The sequence below is a fragment of the Halichoerus grypus genome, chromosome 11 (genome assembly GCF_964656455.1).
Source record: "Halichoerus grypus chromosome 11, mHalGry1.hap1.1, whole genome shotgun sequence".
Taxonomy (NCBI): domain Eukaryota; kingdom Metazoa; phylum Chordata; class Mammalia; order Carnivora; family Phocidae; genus Halichoerus; species Halichoerus grypus.
This window is the reverse complement of record NC_135722.1, coordinates 15,240,592-15,258,915: the sequence shown is the minus strand read 5'-3', so window position 1 is coordinate 15,258,915 and position 18,324 is coordinate 15,240,592. Positions and strand designations below refer to the sequence as shown.

The following is an 18,324-nucleotide window of genomic DNA, read 5'->3' as shown; positions in this document are numbered from 1 at the left end:
ATCAGACTACCACCAGTGTTTCTGTTCTGAGAGAAGGCAAAGAGGCTGTTGAATCAGTCATCATCTGCTCAACGGCTGCCCCTCCCAAGGGGATAACACTGGACCTTCCTTTTTAGTTTCTTAAGGGACCGCTCGTAGTTTCTTAGAGTGCTCTTCACACAGATTCACGGCCTTCTTCAATCATCCATACTCAAAATATAAGAAACGAAAAGAGACCACAATAATCATCTAGAGGCCAGGTCTTCTTTCATTTTATACAGGAGAAAGAGGCCAAGAGATGGCAAACCGGGCATGACCAAAGAAGGCGCCATCTTCACCAGGACGTCCTTCCTCTCCAACAAATCCACACAGCTCCAGATTTGTCCTAGCCCCCTAAAATGAGCTCCCTGAACCTCTCAGATCTATGGATTACTCACAGATATTTGTAACACAGAGAAAATATTCAGGATCGAAAAAGAGACTAAAATATACTCAGGAAAACAAAACCTAACAGGGAAAAAAGATTTTTCTATTTCTTACAACAGAGCATTAGAGGCTACGTGGGCACTAAGCAATGTAGTAGGCAACAGTTATTCCTTTTTCTTCTCCCTTACCATGGCTATTCTCAGTGGATAATTAGTCTAGACCTCTATTCTTCTAACTGTGGCTTAGTGTCTTCATATTCCATGAAAACATCTAGTGTCCCATACAATTCACCACATTCCCTTCTTTCTCAAGTTTTTCTTCCATCTTTCACAATACTGCTACATACTAAGAAAGTGAGAGAAGAACAATAATAGAAAAACGTTTTATATGATAATATTAAGTGGATTACTAAGAAATTTCCAGCCTTAAAACTTGCCTGAGGCAGACACTTTAACTCAACAATTCCACTAGGAATTTTATCATACGGGAAAACACAAGGATACACAGATATGTATGTATCTGTATATGTGGTCAGCATCAGTGAAAAACTGGAAAACATCCCAAATGCCCACCAACAGATTAAATAAACTATATCTGTACAAAGAAACACTATGTAGCTATTAAAAAAGAATAAGTCATCCCTATATACACACAAGAAAAACCCTCTAAAGCAAAAATTTAAGTGGGAGAAAAATTAAAGAATGGTATGCATATACTAATATGTATATAAAAGCATATGTATTTCTGCAATTAGAACAAAAAATTGAAAGGAAACACAGCAATCCTAATGAGGATTCCTGGGAATCTTAACTTCTATAATATTTGAATATAAAAGGAAAAAAACATTTTTTTTTTTAGAAATCTGGAGAAACTGATTGAGAATGGAAATAGTAATAGTTACATCAATTGATAGGAAAACTATTTACAAAATCTTGCTGCCTGACTTTTCATTACCCCTGGACAAACCTTCTGGGAAAATCCTCAGTAAATCCACTGACTCAGACCAAAGAGATTCTGCAGTCACCTGCTATAGGAACTAAGGCTACCTCTGAAATGCCAGTCATCAGAGGTGGTATCCTTCTGGCCAATCATCAAATGGAATTCCCAAGCAGGCCAAATTACCATCTTTGGAACTCAAAAGTCCTTGTAATAGAACAACATACTGTATTTGGCATGTCCGAATCCAAATTATTCAGCAGGTGGGCAAGGGATGCACAGATGCCTTGGCCAAGATCATCAGAGTACAAGAATCATTTCTTAAAAGTCTCAACGTGTGGAGCTTTCATTATCCACTGGCCCCCTGTTGCCATACAGTTTGCAAGGATGAATCAACAATCCTAAATTTTCAAGAGACAAAAGTCAGCACTCTTGAGTTGTTCTTTTATCTACTAAATATACAGAAATCTTCCAGAAGTCAATCATTGAAGGTTAAATTCTCAAGTCAATCAGACTAGAAAAGAATGTAAAAAACATTTCAAGAACAGAATGAAGATTCTTTTTTGGGAACTGATTCTGAAAAGTGACCATAAGTATACTCATTCCTCAGTTGACAGCCCACCCTAACTAATGGGAAAATTATATTATTGGTGACAGAAGTAGAAAGAATGTTGATGCAGACAATAATAAAGACTACCCTTTTATGTAAGGGCACAATTTCAGCACTAGGTAACCCCAATTGTTTAATTTCACTATAGGACAGGAATTCCCTAAGCTACAAAACTATGCATCAATGGTAAAGAAAAACGGATTCCTGGCACAATTATCAAATACAAGTACATCCTGGCCTCATCTTTTTTAGGTATCCAGAGGGAAGCTAAGGATCTGAATGCTGAAATGCCCCATAAAGGCTTTGACCTATATGTGTTGTGTATGGTGAAGTCTAAGAGGAAAAAGAAATTAAACAACCAGTAATGAGGTAGCAATCATCCTCCTACTGAAGAGCTGGATAATCACCAAACTCTAGTGTCCCAAGTAAAAATTTTAAATGTTTAAATAAATCCGCAAGTTTTCTTCAAGGAAGAATACTTTCTCCTCCAAAGAAAACCTATTCTGTGTTCAGAGAGAAAATGTAAAAATAGCAACACCACAAAGTATGACACTTTCTGTGATAAAGAGATCTGAGTGGGAGTAAATAAAAGATTCATTACATGAAAGGAGGACAAACAATGGTCTTTAAGGATCACTGTTAAACTCTGTCAGGCTAAAAATTCTGGGGATGGGATTCCTACTGCTGTCCTAAAAGAAACTCTTTTATAGCAAGAAATTCTCTTCTCAGTGTTTCAGAGTAATCTGATTGATACATAAAATCTCCCTCTCTTATTTAGGACTTACTACTTTCAAGTGTGATCAGAGACTAACATAAACTTCCTTGGTTTGGTCATCATCATCTCAGCTGCCTCCAAATGTTCCCCGATCCTTGGATTTGCCATTTCGGGGGTATGGAAAAGGAAGTAAGAGGGTAATGGGGAATCCTTTCATTAGTCTCTCAGAAAGAATGCTCAGTATCATGACATAACTGTGGCAACAGTGAAATCACTCAATATCTCTAGAATCAACTTGGTCTACGGGTCTTTCCAGACTTGAAATTTTTAATCTAAAGCAAAGCTCATTTAGCTTCATCTAACCTGTATTTGTTAACTTGCCAACCCCACCATTACAAACTGCTCTTTCTTTTGGCAAAGCCTCACATATGCTCTGGTATTGCTTACGTAATGTAAAGGTTATCCCCTATTTAGGTCATTAACAGAATCAGTAAATCTGGTTGTGACAACGCCAAAGGGCTGCTCACTATAAATAAATGTTATACATCAACTCAACACCCATCCTTGGTCCTCAGTCACCAGTATTACTTAGGGGTGGGCCTTGAACTTGTCTAAGTGCTTTTTTAATCTCTTTGAGAACTCTTCAAATATCTTCTGATCAGTGTAAGGTAAACACTTTAATAAAATGCCAACTTGTTTTATTTAGTTACCCTTTTGTTAGTCATCTCTTCCTTTAGGTTGCATCCAAAAATTGAACATCTGAATGAGTTTGACTTCTACCTTTTGAAAGTCTAAATTCTCTCTCAAATGAGAGCAAGTAGGATTATTTGTTAGTTGGTTAGTTTTAATTTGTAAGTAATTTCCCTATTAATAACAACTTGTTTCCCTTTTGGCTTTCCACCTGAATGGCAACAGCCTCCCTGATCAGCAAAAAAGGAGTAAGTATCCTGTGACTCTGCCAGTGGCCTCCTCAGGTTCCTCCTCTAAGTGCCCCACTTACAGAAATGAGCCCCAAAACACAAGAGCTCAGTCACAACCCTCTGCCACCAGAGGTTCTGTTCACTTACCTGCAACACTTCCCAATCACCTGAACCACCTGTCTCAAAACTGTTAACTGAAGAGTAAAAGAGCACCAGGACCAGAGAGGCACAGAATGGGGCTTCCAACAGCTTGGCAACCCCAAGGGCAGCCCCTCCCCCCCACCTAGTGCCATTTCTCACTTTGGCCTTACCTCGCTGGGTCTGGGTAAATTGGGTGCTCTCTGGATCCTGCTCCATCATAACGGGATAATGAAATGAGGGAAGACTCCAGCAGCCTCCTAGCAGAGATTAAAAAAATGGCAATAATCCCTGTCAATTACCAACTCAGAGGTCATTCATAAGGGAAAAATAGGGGGAGAGATAAATAACATCCCCCTTTGTAGCTAGCTAGCACCTGCTATCTGGGATCACACCCTTCCTACAAACTAAATACTTAGAGACATAAATAAATGAGCTACAAAGCTCCCACACTGGACATGGCCACTGTATTATGCTGAATACTGCTCTTCTGTGAGAAATGAACAAGTGCTTCAGAGACATGATCTTATTTCTATTTGCAGTATCTCCAGCAGACAAATAGGAGGTTGGGATCAACACAGGAGGGGAAAATTAGGCATATCCAGAGATATTCAGGTAGTGCCAACATTTATCTTGGTGTTCAGTTTCTCCATGTTATCCTAATCCACATCCCCTTATCTTCTACTCATTCTGCTCTGCCCATACCCTTTTTGTGAGGAGTACTCCTCATGCTCTCTTAACTGACAAAAATCTTTAATTATATAATCTAGCCCAATCATAAGTTCAAATGATCATATGTCAATACACCCACATTTTATTGAGCACTTTTTTGGTGCCAGGCAAATACTAAGCACTTCATATATATTTCCTTACTTAAAACTCACCACAACCTAGCAAGGTAGGCATTACTATACAAACATGAGAACACTGGGCCTAAAAGTTAAGTATATGGCACTGTGCACAGGGCGATAGCACCAGGACTCCAGAGAAAGTCAACTCCAAAATGCTCCAAACCACAATGCCCTACTGCAGGACCTTCCAGGCTCCACGCAGGTAAAAAGTGAGTATGTTTGAACTGTGAGTCCAATCTAGAATGTGGGTTCAGTATTGCTGGCTCTTCCTGTTTTTTAAGGGAAGCCAGAAATCTGGACTTTTCCATGAAATCTCCTGACAAATTTTAGCTAAAACATTTTTTCCCTCTTTGTACAAGGGCCAATTAAAACACATCTGATAAATATGGCCCAGGGACCCCCCAGTTTGCCGAGTCTGCCACACTGCTTCCCAACTCAAATGTGCCTTGGCAGCCAGTCAAGCTCCTGCCATAGAACACGTTTCAAAGGAAATGGTCTCAAGAAAGAAATGCATACTGTTCCTCTCCAGCAGCATCTTGCCTGGCTCTCCTGGGAACAGGTCTCCGGCTCCCTGCCAGACTCTTTAAAGCAGATCTGCAGGATAAGGACAGCAGCTACCAATCTTTTCCAATTGAGTTAATTCAATTCACTGTTATTAAAACCAGCTGGCTTTAGGTAGAGTCATGTGCAGTCACTTTATCCCAGCAACTGGCTCACCAAAGCATCTCCCCTAACAGCCTGGGGAAGGGCTAGAGCAGAGGCCCTGTCAATCTGGCTTGCTACCTTTCCTGCCCAGGACAACCAACTGTTAAATGATGCTTCCTATCTAAACAAGGCCTAATACCTCCCCACACAATTCACTTTAAGCAGTCCTACCACTGAAGGAAGAGAATATTACAACGTAACCAATGAGGAAGAGAAGAAAGCAATAAAATACATCTCTGGGGCCTGGGATCTTCAATGATATCACTGTTGACAGCAGCAGTAATGCTGCTTCTCATCAATTCTAAGAGATACCCTCCCATTTTAACATGTCTGAAACTGGGATGCATCTTATAATTGTGTGACACAGTTTATTTTTTTAAAAGATTGTATTTATTTGAGAGCGAGAGCATGAGCGGGGTTGAGGGGGCAGTGGGAGAGGGAGAAGCAGACTCCCCACTGAGTACTGAGCCTAACACAGGGCTGAATCCCAGGATCCTGAGATCATGACCTGAGCCCAAGGCAGACGCTTAACCACTGAGCCACCCAGGCGTCCCTGACATAATTTAATTGGCAGGATTTTTTTTCTTTCATTAGGGGCACATAAAATAATGGCATGTCTTTGAGTCTTGAACTACAGAATGTTTGTGAGAGGAAGGGGTAGGGAGAGGTACCTAGACTGGAAAAAGAAGAAAAGTGAAATTGAGAAGAATATCTATTCAGGACATTTATACCATCTTAGATAAATACTTGTCCAATACTAATTAATTAGTTCTATAGGAATTGGGAAGGAGTTGAACAGAAGCAAGATCTGGGAGCAGCTGACATCCCTGAACACCGAGAAGTTTGTTCCATCCCAAAGGGCTCTGGAGTTAGTCCTGAGTATAACTGAGCCCCGTAAGGTTATCGTCCAAATGGCTTAGGAAGCAGAAGCCCTTTGGCAAGGAGCATCCTGCAGAGCGACCAACATACACCTTTTTTAAGTACTTTTTTGCCTGGAAAATGATGCTGCTAAGTTAGGAAGCCAGTATTACGCCCTATTACTATGCTAACGCAGTGTCAGTATTCAGAAAGATGAGATGACTTTTTAAGGATCATGTAAAGGAGATTCTTGAACTAGAAGAGTCTGGATTAGATAATTTCAATTTAAATGATTCCATTTTATAATCCTGCAACGTCTACTTCCCACCCTAACTTCCTATCTTCATTAGAAGGACTTCTTTAATCAGGGTAAAACCAAAATGTCAAGCTTTGTCTCTGGGGAGTCCCTCATGAGGTTCTTTTGGAAAATGCATCCCTTGTGCCTACTTACTACAAAACCTGCTGGCACCATTTATGCTCGCCAGGCAATACAGTGGACTGGCAAGCCATATATAAGCCATATATATATATATATACACACACACACACACACGGCGTTTTAACTGCTAATACACAAAATCAGGAGAGCCAATTACTATGAATAGCACCCCCACACACTTATCACTGATTAAACACTGAATTCTCTTCAGTTACAAGTACTATCTGAAAGAATAAAAAGGGCTTCTCCAATTGGTGTTGAACACAGAAAGAACTAGAGCTACCAGATGATTAAATGTCACCACCACTCCTAGGAACCTCAAAGAAAGATCTTTCTCTCCTACAGTCAGCTTCCTGCAAACAGCCATCACTGGAGAAATGACATAAGAAAATGGGACGAGATGGCAGCTGTGCACCTTCTTCTCTGGCCACTACAAATGTGACCTGGCTTAACCATCTCTCATGCAACTCAATAATGCGAAATCAGGTAGGACTCAGGAGGGGGTTCAGACACACTTGTTCAAGCTTGAAGCTACCATTTCATTCTGACCTGTAATCACAATTTAGAAATGTTTTTAAAGAGTCACTGAAACCCTTGACAGGAAAAAAACACACACACAAAAACCCCTCTTTCTTTGCAAGTTTGCCTGGTTCATTCTCTGTACCAGTGGTGTCCAAGTGAGATACACAGGGGTTGTGCTATTTTGATCCACTGGAGAACAGAAGAAAATATCAGAACTTTTTATTTATAATGTATAACCATAATATATAATACACACACACACATTGCTCAAAAGCCCTTTACTAATAGAAGTATTTTTTTTAAAATCTGAAGACCACTGCTCTATCAAACTATATCCTACTTTTAAGAAAATCCAACATTCAAAAGAATATAAGCACAAATATATAAATATAAAAACCATACAATTAAAAGAATAAGCACAAAACGTAAACATAAAAACCATAAATATGTAAAAGCATAACCATACTCATACATAAAGCAAAAGAGAGAGAATGATAAAGCAAATGTGGTAAAATGCTAAGATTTAGGGAATGTGGGTGAAGCATATATGGGAATTCTTTGCACTATTTTTGCAACTTTTCTGCCAGTCTGAAATTATTTCAAAATTAAAAACATTCAAAAAAATTAAAAACATTCAATATACAAAATTGAAAAGTAAACCATTGAAAACTAAAAAGAAAACTCTTCATTCTCAAAAGAATTACTCACTTCTTAAAAAGGATTTCTTGGGCGCCTGGGTGGCTCAGTTGGTTAAGCGACTGCCTTCGGCTCAGGTCATGATCCTGGAGTCCCTGGATCGAGTCCCGCATCAGGCTCCCCGCTCAGCGGAGAGTCTGCTTCTCCCTCTGACCCTAACCCCTCTCATGTGCTCTCTCATTCTCTCTCTCTCAAATAAATAAATAAAATCTTTAAAAAAAAAAAAAGGATTTCTTAAAATAGCAAGTTGCCCTAATGCCCTAAGGTAGGTATGGTAAACTACAGGCCCCAAGTCAGCTGCCTGTTTTTTGTTTTTTGTTTTTTTTAAAGATTTTATTTATTGGGGCGCCTGGGTGGCTCAGTCGTTAAGCGTCTGCCTTCGGCTCAGGTCATGATCCCAGGGTTCTGGGATCGAGCCCACATCGGGCTCCCTGCTCAGCGGGAAGCCTGCTTCTCCCTCTCCCACTCCCCCTGCTTGTGTTCCCTCTCTCGCTGTGTCTCTCTCTGTCAAAGAAATAAAATCTTTAAAAAAAAAAAAAAGATTTTATTTATTTATTTGACAGAGACATAGAGAGTACAGATAGTCAGAGTGGCAGGCAGAGGGAGAAGCAGGCTCTCTGCTGAGCAGGGAGCCCGATGCGGGGCTCGATCCCAGGGCCCCGGGATCATGACCTGAGCTGAAGGCAGACGCTTAACCGACTAAGCCACTCAGGCACCCCAGCTGCCTGTTTTTATAAATAAAGTTTTATTCAAACATGGCCACATTCACTCATTTATATATTGTCTATGGCTGTTTTGGAGCTAGCAAGGCAGAGTTAATCCTGACAGGAACAGGCTTAGAATACTTACTACCTGGTCCTTTACAGAAAAAAATCTGCCCACCCCTTGCTCTAAAATATTTGCTTACATAAAATCCTTTGAAAGATAAAGTGAAGTCACTAAGAAATGGAACAGAAAAACATGAAATCAAAGTATTACATACTAGAGTAAGTCATCAAAAATTAATATTAAAACCTGATAAAATCATTAGTCAACAGAAACACAATTCAAGCTGTAAAATTCCTAACATTTTAAATTACTACAGCTATTTCTTCCTTTCCTGATTAATACTCTGAATATGTGTAAGTGGGTTCCCTAGATCCACTATACCCTTTGATGACTACTAGGAAAACAATGAAAAAAAATAGTGGAAGAAAGCTCTGGGAAAGAACAAAGTTGTCAGGGCAGATGAGATGGGTCATCTAAAAAAGAACTTTCATTTCAAATCCAATAGATATCAGAGCTGAGAAGCAGAAAATTTGGGTACCTTTATACATGTCTAGACAGAATGAATAAGCCAGTGACAACTCTTCCTTACTCAACAATTATATCCTGAAAATATTCTTTTAAAACTAGCTGTCAGATGACAGAAAAAAATCAATACCCTAAAGCAAATAAATATGTTTAAACCTCCTCTAATCACTGGGAAAAATCAATTGCCAGAACTCTGTGACCTACATGATATGTAAAGCCTGCTCCAAGAACCCAAGATGCCACTGATGCCCCATGCCTAAAGAGTAATTTCCCAGCCTAACTTTGATGTCTGGGTGATATCTGCTATTTTAGTTCAGGGGAGCCAAACCCAAAACTAACAGCTCCCTTCTGCCTAGAAAATAAAATCTAAATTCCTCAGCTTGGCTCCAAAGCTCTGCAGCTGAATTTCTCATTTCTTCTGGATATATGATATACTCTAGCATGGTGGGTTTCAACCTTTTTGGCCTCAGAACTTCTTTAACTCTCTTAAAAATTAGTGAGGACCCCAAAGAGCTTCTATTTATATGGGTTTTATCTATTAATATTTACATTTGAAATTAAAATTGAGAAATTCCTAACACAAGCACACATACCAGAGTGATAACCTTGTTACATGTCACAGAGCGAAAACTCCACAGACACTTTTGGAAGAATGATAGTGAAAAAGACAAAGAGCAGCTCAGCATTATCACAAAAATGGTTTTGACTTTAGGAATCCCAGGCCACTTTGAGAAGCATTGCTCTAGCTAAATTAAACACACCCTCATCTCGAGAATTCATGTATTTAGGTTGACCATTGCTTCTTTCTGGAAAGTTCTTTTTCCTATTTCTGCCTTAAAAAATCCTTCAAAACTCAAACATCTGACTCCTCCATCCAAAAGTTCACACTCTCTACTCTCTCCCCAAAGACCCCACTGCATTTTGAAATCTCTCTTAAAAGGCCTCTGCCTGGGGTGCCTGGGTGGCTCAGTTGGTTAAGTGTCTGCCTTCGGCTCAGCATGATCCCACGGCCCTGGGATGGAGCCCCACATGGGCTCCCTGCTCAGCGGGGAGTCTGCTTCTCCCTCTCCCTCTGCTGCTGCTCCCCCTGCTTGCACTCTCTCTCTGTCAAATAAATAAATCTTAAAAAAAAAAAGGCCTCTGCCAAGTCACCACGTACTATCGTTACCTCTAAGTATGTTTTGTCTCTGCTACTGGACTACAAGCCACATGAAAGCATGTACTGGGTCCAAGTCATCCTTCTGTCCCCATTAAAACTCCTAATTAACATGTAATAGGAGACCAATAAAAGCCTGTGAATAAATCAGCAGTCCTAAGTAGATATGGAAGAATAAGCAAGAAGACATATCTGATTGCCCCTCACTGACCGCATGACATTCAGACAAGGTTGCTAGATGTCCAAAAACTCACACTAAAATTCCTGAAGGAATAAGGTCTTCAGGAACTGCTTACATCACCCTTTATCCCTCTGGTCACTTAAGCTGCTCAGGTTAAAGTGCTGACATAGTTGTCTTGATAAATGCAGTGCAGCCTGGTCCCTGGGAAGCTTATTAAATCATAAAGTCAGCGGCTGGCTACTTGCCTGGGAAACTACCACAGATGCTCCTGGATGGTATATTGCTAAAAGAGACCTCAAAGGGGAAAGAGGGCAATGTTTTCTGGGGGATGGAGGGACAGGAGGCCAAAGAAACTTGGATGCACTATTGCCTTCTTCATTTTTGAATCTTGCTCTGCAAGCCCCCGATCTCTGCCTTGGCGCATGCCTGGGCTGGGAGATGACAAGCCCTTATTCTTTGTAAAAAATAATTGTGTGTTCTGAAATGACACCTCTATTATGATTTCCAAATTGACACCTCTGCTTTAAAGCGGAGGCATCCAAGCCTCCCCATTTCACACACTGGCAATTATCGTTTAAGTTATCCAACGATAGGCACTCATCTGATCACTGCAGGGCCCCCTAGTTCTAGGGGTGCACTTAGAGCACGATGCTGTTGCCAGTGAAGCCCGGCAGGCAATTCCTGCCCCTGCTGTGGGGTAGACCAAGGCAAGGTGGCACTGCGAAAAGGCTGACACCAAGGGGAAAAAAGACATACTATAGTAAAGTTCATAGTGCCTGTCCTATGGATCAGCCTTATTTTACTATCATCAAGCATAAACAATTCATGGGGCTCAAAACAATGCCTTTCACCAAAACATCTTTACAAAACATGAACATATTCCTCAATGCCTCTGTGCAGCGAGAGACAGATGGTAAAACATTAGAGCACAACATAATCACAGATACCAAAAGGAAAGAAGCTGGAAACAGAATTCATAATCGGTATATAACTGTGTATCTAGTTATACAAAAGTCTTACCTGAGAAGTCAGCCAGACCCCTCTGAGAATATCTGACCCTCTGCTAACTGTCTGGCAGACTGTCTGTTTGTTTGTTTTAATTAGGCTTCACACCCAGCACAGAGCCCTGAGATCAAGACCTGAGCTGAGATCAAGAGTTGGATGCTTAACCAACTGAGCCACAGAGGCGCCTTAGGTGGTGATTTTTGATAAAATTATAAAATGATTGGTTGGCGCTATGCTTAGCTTTTGCATATCCTCAACACATTACATTTTAACTATAAAATTTCAATTTATAATAAAAACTCACTTTCGTCAGCAGCGGAACTCAAAGGCCCAAGGTGATCTACATGGATATGTTTACTCTGTCTCCAAATTCATTTTCTCTAGGAGACTTGGAAGGTCTGCTCACAGACCACACACTTTTTTTAATTAGAAATTTAGATCAGGGGCTTTTCACCAAAGGATGAGTAAGAGCGTATCAATGACAAGTTCCACAGGTAGTTCTGATACTCACGCACAGCCAGACAACCAACAGCTGTGATATACAGGTTTAGATTTTAATTAAGAGGCAGTACATCCTAATTGACTGGTTTCCTACAAAATCAAGAAGAGATTTACAAAATCCGATAATCCTAATTTCTCAGCTAATTTTATTCAGAATAACAGATAATTCCAAAAAAGGCTATATCTATACCAACTAATTCTACAACGAATATATTAGGTAGAATCATTTACTGCTTCAATAACAGCAAACCTGTACACTTCTTCCTAGATCATTTTTCACATTTCTATTCCTAACCTGAAATTTAAAAAACCTTTGACAAAGGCCATCTGTTCTTAAATGACAGGCCACTGACCCTGGTATATTGTAAACACTATATATTATAATATAAAGGAAAGCCTTAGGGCCAACATCAGGAGGGCAAAGAGAATTAGTAAATGAAGCCTTATAAGAGAATGAAGAAAAAGGAATACACAGTGGGCTGGAGCATCTACTAACCAGAGGCAAAGAGGCAGCTTTCCTGGCTCACGTCTGTAATGAGGTTTCTGAAGTCTATAGAAATAGACAAGGGGCAGAGACTCCAGCTGGGCCCCCAAACAATCCACTGTTAGCCCTTGAGCTAATACAAAGCTCCGAGTACGATCCCTTTCTTACATCCTGGGTTCATTCTGAGCCGCTTCTCTTGGTGACATCTGATTTTCACTGATTTGCCTCTGGGGGGATATGACTTGCTCTTCCACCCTGATCCTGACTTCAGCAACCTTCTTGATTCCTTTTGGACTCGCATTTGACTCCACTAGAATAATTTCTCCACCATTTCCCTCTGTCTAGACAACATGAAATTGTCATAAATGACACCTAAAGTACAATTAGTAGAGAAACTGCAATTTCCACTCTCCTCCCCCGTTCCCCAAAAGAACTGCACATTAACATCCTCCAGCATGTCAATCAAACACTACCCTGAAGATTAACTCTGTGGAGCCTGGAAGCCATTTAATTCTCAGCTTACTAAATATTATACCTTGAGGTGCCTGGGTGGCTCAGCTGGTTAAGCAACTGCCTTCAGCTCAGGTCATGGCCCCAGGGTCCTGGGATCGAGCCCCGCATCGGGCTCCCCGCTCAGCGGGAAGCCTGCTTCTCCCTTGCCCACTCCCCTTGCTTGTATTCCCTCTCTCGCTGTCTCTGTCAATTAAAGAAATAAAATCTTTTAAGAAAAATAAATAAATATTTTACTTTTCCCCCTCTACCATAATTAGAAGATATAAACTGCCTTTTTTCACTACCACAAATGCTTGTAATCTCAGGGATGTGAATGCCTGCTAAATGGATACCTGTGTAAAAAAAAGTGCTTACAAACACTACTTTGTCCAGCTGCATTTGATAGAGGGGAATCACAGACAAAAGCAAAAAGACAAGGCAAAAGAGAGAGGCAATGAGAGAAAGGCATGACTCAAGACCATCAGAACCAGGCAGGAGCACCTGGGTGGCTCGGTTAAGCATCCAACTCTTGATCTCAGCGTCGTGAATTCAAGCCCTGTGAGTTCAAGCCCTGCCTTGGGCTCCACACCCAGCGTGGAGCCTACTTAGAAAAAAAAAGAACCAGGTAGTACTATTACAACTATTACAAGAATGAGGTGGTTTGAAGACACTGCCAGTTCCTTGTGAGAATTAAAAAAAAACAAAAAACAGCAAAACTGAAGGACAGCAAATCATGAAATAACTTTTCAATGGGAGGGGATTCCCCCCAGGGGACATATGGCAATGTCTGGAGACACAGTTGTTGTAAATGGGTGGGGAGGGTGCACTGGCATCTAGTGGATAAAGGTCAGGGATACTGCTCAACATCCTACAATGCATAGCACAGATTCCCACAATAAAGAATTATCCAGCCCCGGGGTGCCTGGGTGGCTCAGCCGGTAAGCATCTGCCTTCGGCTCAGGTCATGATCCCAGGGTCCTGGAATCGAGCCCTGCATTGGCTCCCCACTCAGTGGGAGGCCTGCTTCTCCCTCTCCCACTCCCCCTGCTTGTGTTCCCTCTCTCCCTGTCAAATAAATAAAATCTTAAAAAAAAAAAAGAATTATCCAGCCCCAAATGTTAACGCTATTAGCTGCTGTTGAAAACACCTCTGATATATCTTAATAGTCTAAGACTAACCAAGGGAAACTCTGAATAACTAATAAAGGACACAAGTCAGTGCTTTAGCTTTAGAATGAGAATGAAGTTTATTTTTATTTTTTTATTTATTTTTATTTATTTAAATAATCTCTACACCCAGTGTGGGGCTCGAACTCACAACCCTGAGATCAGGAGTCGCATGCTCTTCTGAATAAGGCAGTCAGAAGCCCCGAGAATACAGCTTAAATTCATCATCTTGTATCACTTACTAGCTATGTGACCTTGGGAAAGTCCATTATCTTCAATGTCCAAATTTAAAGGGAAATCCCTATTCCACAAGGTTGCTATAAATAAGAACATACGTAAAATATGTATAGTAGCCACTACACAGTCCAATGAATACCAATTATTCTTTTCTCCCTGGGATTACAACTCCCAAAGTGTCTGCAGGAAATATGATGCACTCTGGTCACCCACGTCACTATGCCTAAAAAGGTGATTTCCCAGAAAGAAAACATGTGTCGAGAAGGACGAGTACTGTAGGGGCATAAACATGGGTGGGTATCTGAACCCTAAGAATCACATGAAACTCACTCAAACTGATAAGATCAGTCAGTCATTAATCCACCAACCTGTTAGTCTATCCAATCAGTGATTCAAATCCCAAGTATTTATTAAGTGTCAACCACTGGGTATATATTAGTATATAAAATAGATATGGTTCCTCTAGTAGGCTCCAAAAATGGACCCCAAAGAACCATACTTCTTAGTATTCTTGTCCTTGTATGGTCTCCACCCACACTGAATCTAGACCAGTCTGTTCTTGCTTTAACCAAGAGAATGTGGCAAGCTGTGCCAGTTCTGGCCCTAGCCTTTAAAAGAATTGACAGCTTCCATTCTTCCCTTTTGGAACTGTCACTTTGGGAAGCCTTAAGCTGCTAAGTAAAAAGTCTGGCTAGTTGGCTGGAAAGGGCACATGGAGAGAGGAGTCCCTGAGACTACAGGAAGAGGGAGAGGCCTAGCCATCCCAACTGAGCCTCCAGGTGACTCTAGAGAGACCACAGGCAAGACCAACAGAACTTCCCATCTGAGCCCAGTCTACCCAAAAAACAATGGAAGGTAATAAAATTGCTATTTTAAGTCACTAAGTTTTGTTGTGTGGTTTGTTATACATCAACAAATGAATGAAATAGTTTCTGATCTTGTAGAACTTTCAAGCTAGTCAAAATAGCAGCATTAGAACTAAGTCCATGAAATTAATTATAAGCCTGAAGTAATCACATCTGTACTCAAAGGAACCTTGGCTACCAAAACAAAACACCAAACAAGACATCTGGAAACAGATCTTAAACAAAACTCACTACAAACCTGCTCAGTGTCCAAAGCACAAAGTCCTGGTATTGGTCAGAAATGTCAATGTCAATTTGGAAAGACTTGCTACTCTCCTCCTTATCCCAGTCAGGCTCTATCTTTCTGAAACATACTTCTGCCCTGGATGGCTCCTTCTTAATGTAGAAGGTGGCCCTAGAAATTAAGGCTATTTATACTCCCTCCTTTATCATGAGGCAGGACCTGTCTCTTTTGCACAAATCACTGTAAGAGAGTGCAAGAAAGGGGTGCCTGGGTGACTCAGTCAGAAGCAGTCTGACTCTTAGCTCAGCTCAGGTCTTAACCTCAGGGTCATGAGTTTAAGCCCTGTGCTGGGCTCAACACTAGGTGTGGAGCCTACTTAAAAAAAAAAAAAGAGAAAGAGTGCAGGAAAAATGAAGATAATATCCCATTCTCTTGCTATGAGCCAAATTACTTTCTGTATTATTGAACTTTCTAATACAGAACTTCACTGTGTCCACTGCAAGTGACTAATGGAAGTAACTGGCACCAGCTTTATCTCAATAACCATTCCTTATCCACCCTTCATAGGCACCTCACTTTTTTATGAACTTGGTTTATTCTAATTTTACATGAAGAGATTTCACAGATACCCCATAAAGCCTGAAGCCCCAAAAATAATACCGACCAAAAAAAAAAAAAAATCTGCAGGCAATATGCCATGGCAAAATGTTTTTGTTTTGTATTTTTTTTCAAAGATTTTATTTATTTGTCAGAGATAGAGAGGGAGAACAAGCAGGAGGGAAGCAGTGGGCAGGGGAGAAGCAGCCTCCCCTGCTCATGACCTGAGCCGAAGGCAGACGCTTAACCAACCGAGCCACCCAGGCGCCCGTTTTGTTTTGTATTTTGAGCAGGGTAATAGGACAAAGGGAAAAAAGAGCAGGCATTTCTTGAACATCTAAATTTGCAAAAGTAACTGGTGCTTTACTCATTTAACCCTCACATAGTTTTCCAATTGATAAAACGGACGTTCAGAAAGGCTATTTAACTGCCCAAGGTCACAAAACAGAGCCAGAAATTGAATCCAGTGATGCTCAACTCCGTATCTATTAGTACACGTTATAATTAGAGAGAAGGAGACTGTGAGAGTTAAAGCAACGTTGCATCATATGGGACAAGAGCAAAAGGAAAAATAAAAGCTGATGAATAATGCAAAGGATCTTAGTACACTACAGAGATTTGGGGGAATGGTAGTAATGGTGTTAAAAGAGTTCCTAGGTGGCCTAAAATAGTGTTCTCTAACTTAGTGTGTATCAAAACCACCTGGAGAGCTTGATAAAATGCAAATAACATGGCCTCCCACCCCAAGTTTCTGATTCAGTAAATCTGGGGTGAGCCCAGGAACTTGTATTTCTAACAAGTTCCCAGAAGATGTTAATGTTCCTGGTCTAGAGACCACACTTTAAGAACCACCAGCCAAAGAGCACACAATAAACACATTCTGATATATCTACCCCAACTCTCTGACCTTATCATATCCAAAACAGTACCATCTAACATCACTGCCGAATTTAGTGGCTCTATGAGGGACTAAAAAGTCAGCAACTCTGTTAGGATGAATATTACAATGCTCCTTTGCCTTCAAGGAGCTAAAAGAAAATGATCAGCCCAGCTTCTGCCTTAGTTCTTTCTGAGAACTTGTAAGAGACCAGTATGAAAAGGAATCAGAAAAGCATGCTGAGAAGACTGCTGGACTACTGAGAAGACACTAGATTGGAGAAATTTAAAGAAAAAAAAGTTCCTTCTCATTTTAAGTTTAAAAGGATTACATTTGCTGGGGCGCCTGGGTGGCTCAGTCGTTAAGCGCCTGCCTTCGGCTCAGGTCATGATCCCAGCGTCCTGGGATCGAGCCCCGCATCGGGCTCCCTGCTCCGCGGGAAGCCTGCTTCTCCCTCTTCCACTCCCCCTGCTTGTGTTCCTCTCTCACTGTGTCTCTCTCTGTCAAATAAATAAATAAAATCTAAAAAAAAAAAAAAAGTTTAAAAGGATTACATTTGCTGAAAAGGAAATTAAGAAAATGGTCCTATTTACAACAGCATCAAAAAGAATAAAATACTCAGAAATTAACTTAACCAAAAAAGTGAAAGACTTGCACACTGAAACTATAAAACACTGCTGAAAGAAAGTAAAGAAAGCACAAAAAAATGGCAGGACATTCCGGGTTCAGGGATCAGAAGACTTAATATTGTTAAAATGTCCATATTACCCAAAGCAGTCTACAGATTCAATGCAATCTCTACCAAAATTCCATTGGCATTTTTTACAGAAAGAGAAAAAAACACCCAAAATTCATATGGAATCTCAAAGGACAAGAGCCAAAACAATCTTTTTTTTTTAAGTTTTTATTCAAAGTCCAGTTAGTTAACTATATAGTGTAATAACCAAAACAATCTTGAGAAAGCAAAACAAAGCTAGAGACCTGACACTTCCTTATATCAAAATATATTACAAAGCTACAGTAATCAAAACACTATGGTACTGGTACAAAGGCAGGGACACAGAACAGAATAGAGAGCCCAGATATAAACCCTTGTGTATATGGTCAAATGATCTTTGACAAAGGTGTCAAGACTCCATAGATAATGGTGGGGCGCATGGCTGGCTCAGTCAGTAGAGCATGTGACTCTTGATCTCGGGGTCATGAGTTCAAGCCCCACGTAGGGCATGGAGCCTATTAAAAAAAAAAAAGACCCCCAGATAATGGAGAATTAATAGTTTCTCCAACAAATAGCACTAGGAAAACTGGCTATCCACATGCAAAAGAATGAAGATGGGTCCTTACCTTACACCATACATAAAAATTAACTCAAAATGGATTAAAGATCTAAATGTAAGGGTGCCTGGGTGGCTCAGTCAGTTAAGCATCTGCCTTTGGCTCAGGTCATGATC

The 18,324-nt window shown here is 40.5% G+C and overlaps 1 protein-coding gene across 13 annotated transcripts in view; it reads right to left on the bottom strand.

Annotated features, from left to right (window-relative positions):
- The window catches only part of AMBRA1 (autophagy and beclin 1 regulator 1), a 170,953-nt gene that overhangs the window by 102,118 nt on the left and 50,511 nt on the right, over positions 1 to 18,324 (bottom strand). For 9 of the 13 annotated variants that reach the window (XR_013442346.1, XR_013442347.1, XM_078058089.1 and 6 more), the window contains one exon: positions 3,898 to 3,984. The exons of the other annotated variants lie outside the window; for them this stretch is intronic. Coding sequence is in view for 7 of the 9 variants with exons in the window: in XM_078058089.1 (XP_077914215.1) it covers positions 3,898 to 3,984 (87 nt within the window). In the remaining 2 variants the exon portion in view is untranslated. The remainder of the gene's footprint in view (positions 1 to 3,897; positions 3,985 to 18,324) is intronic. 13 annotated transcript variants of the gene reach the window in all.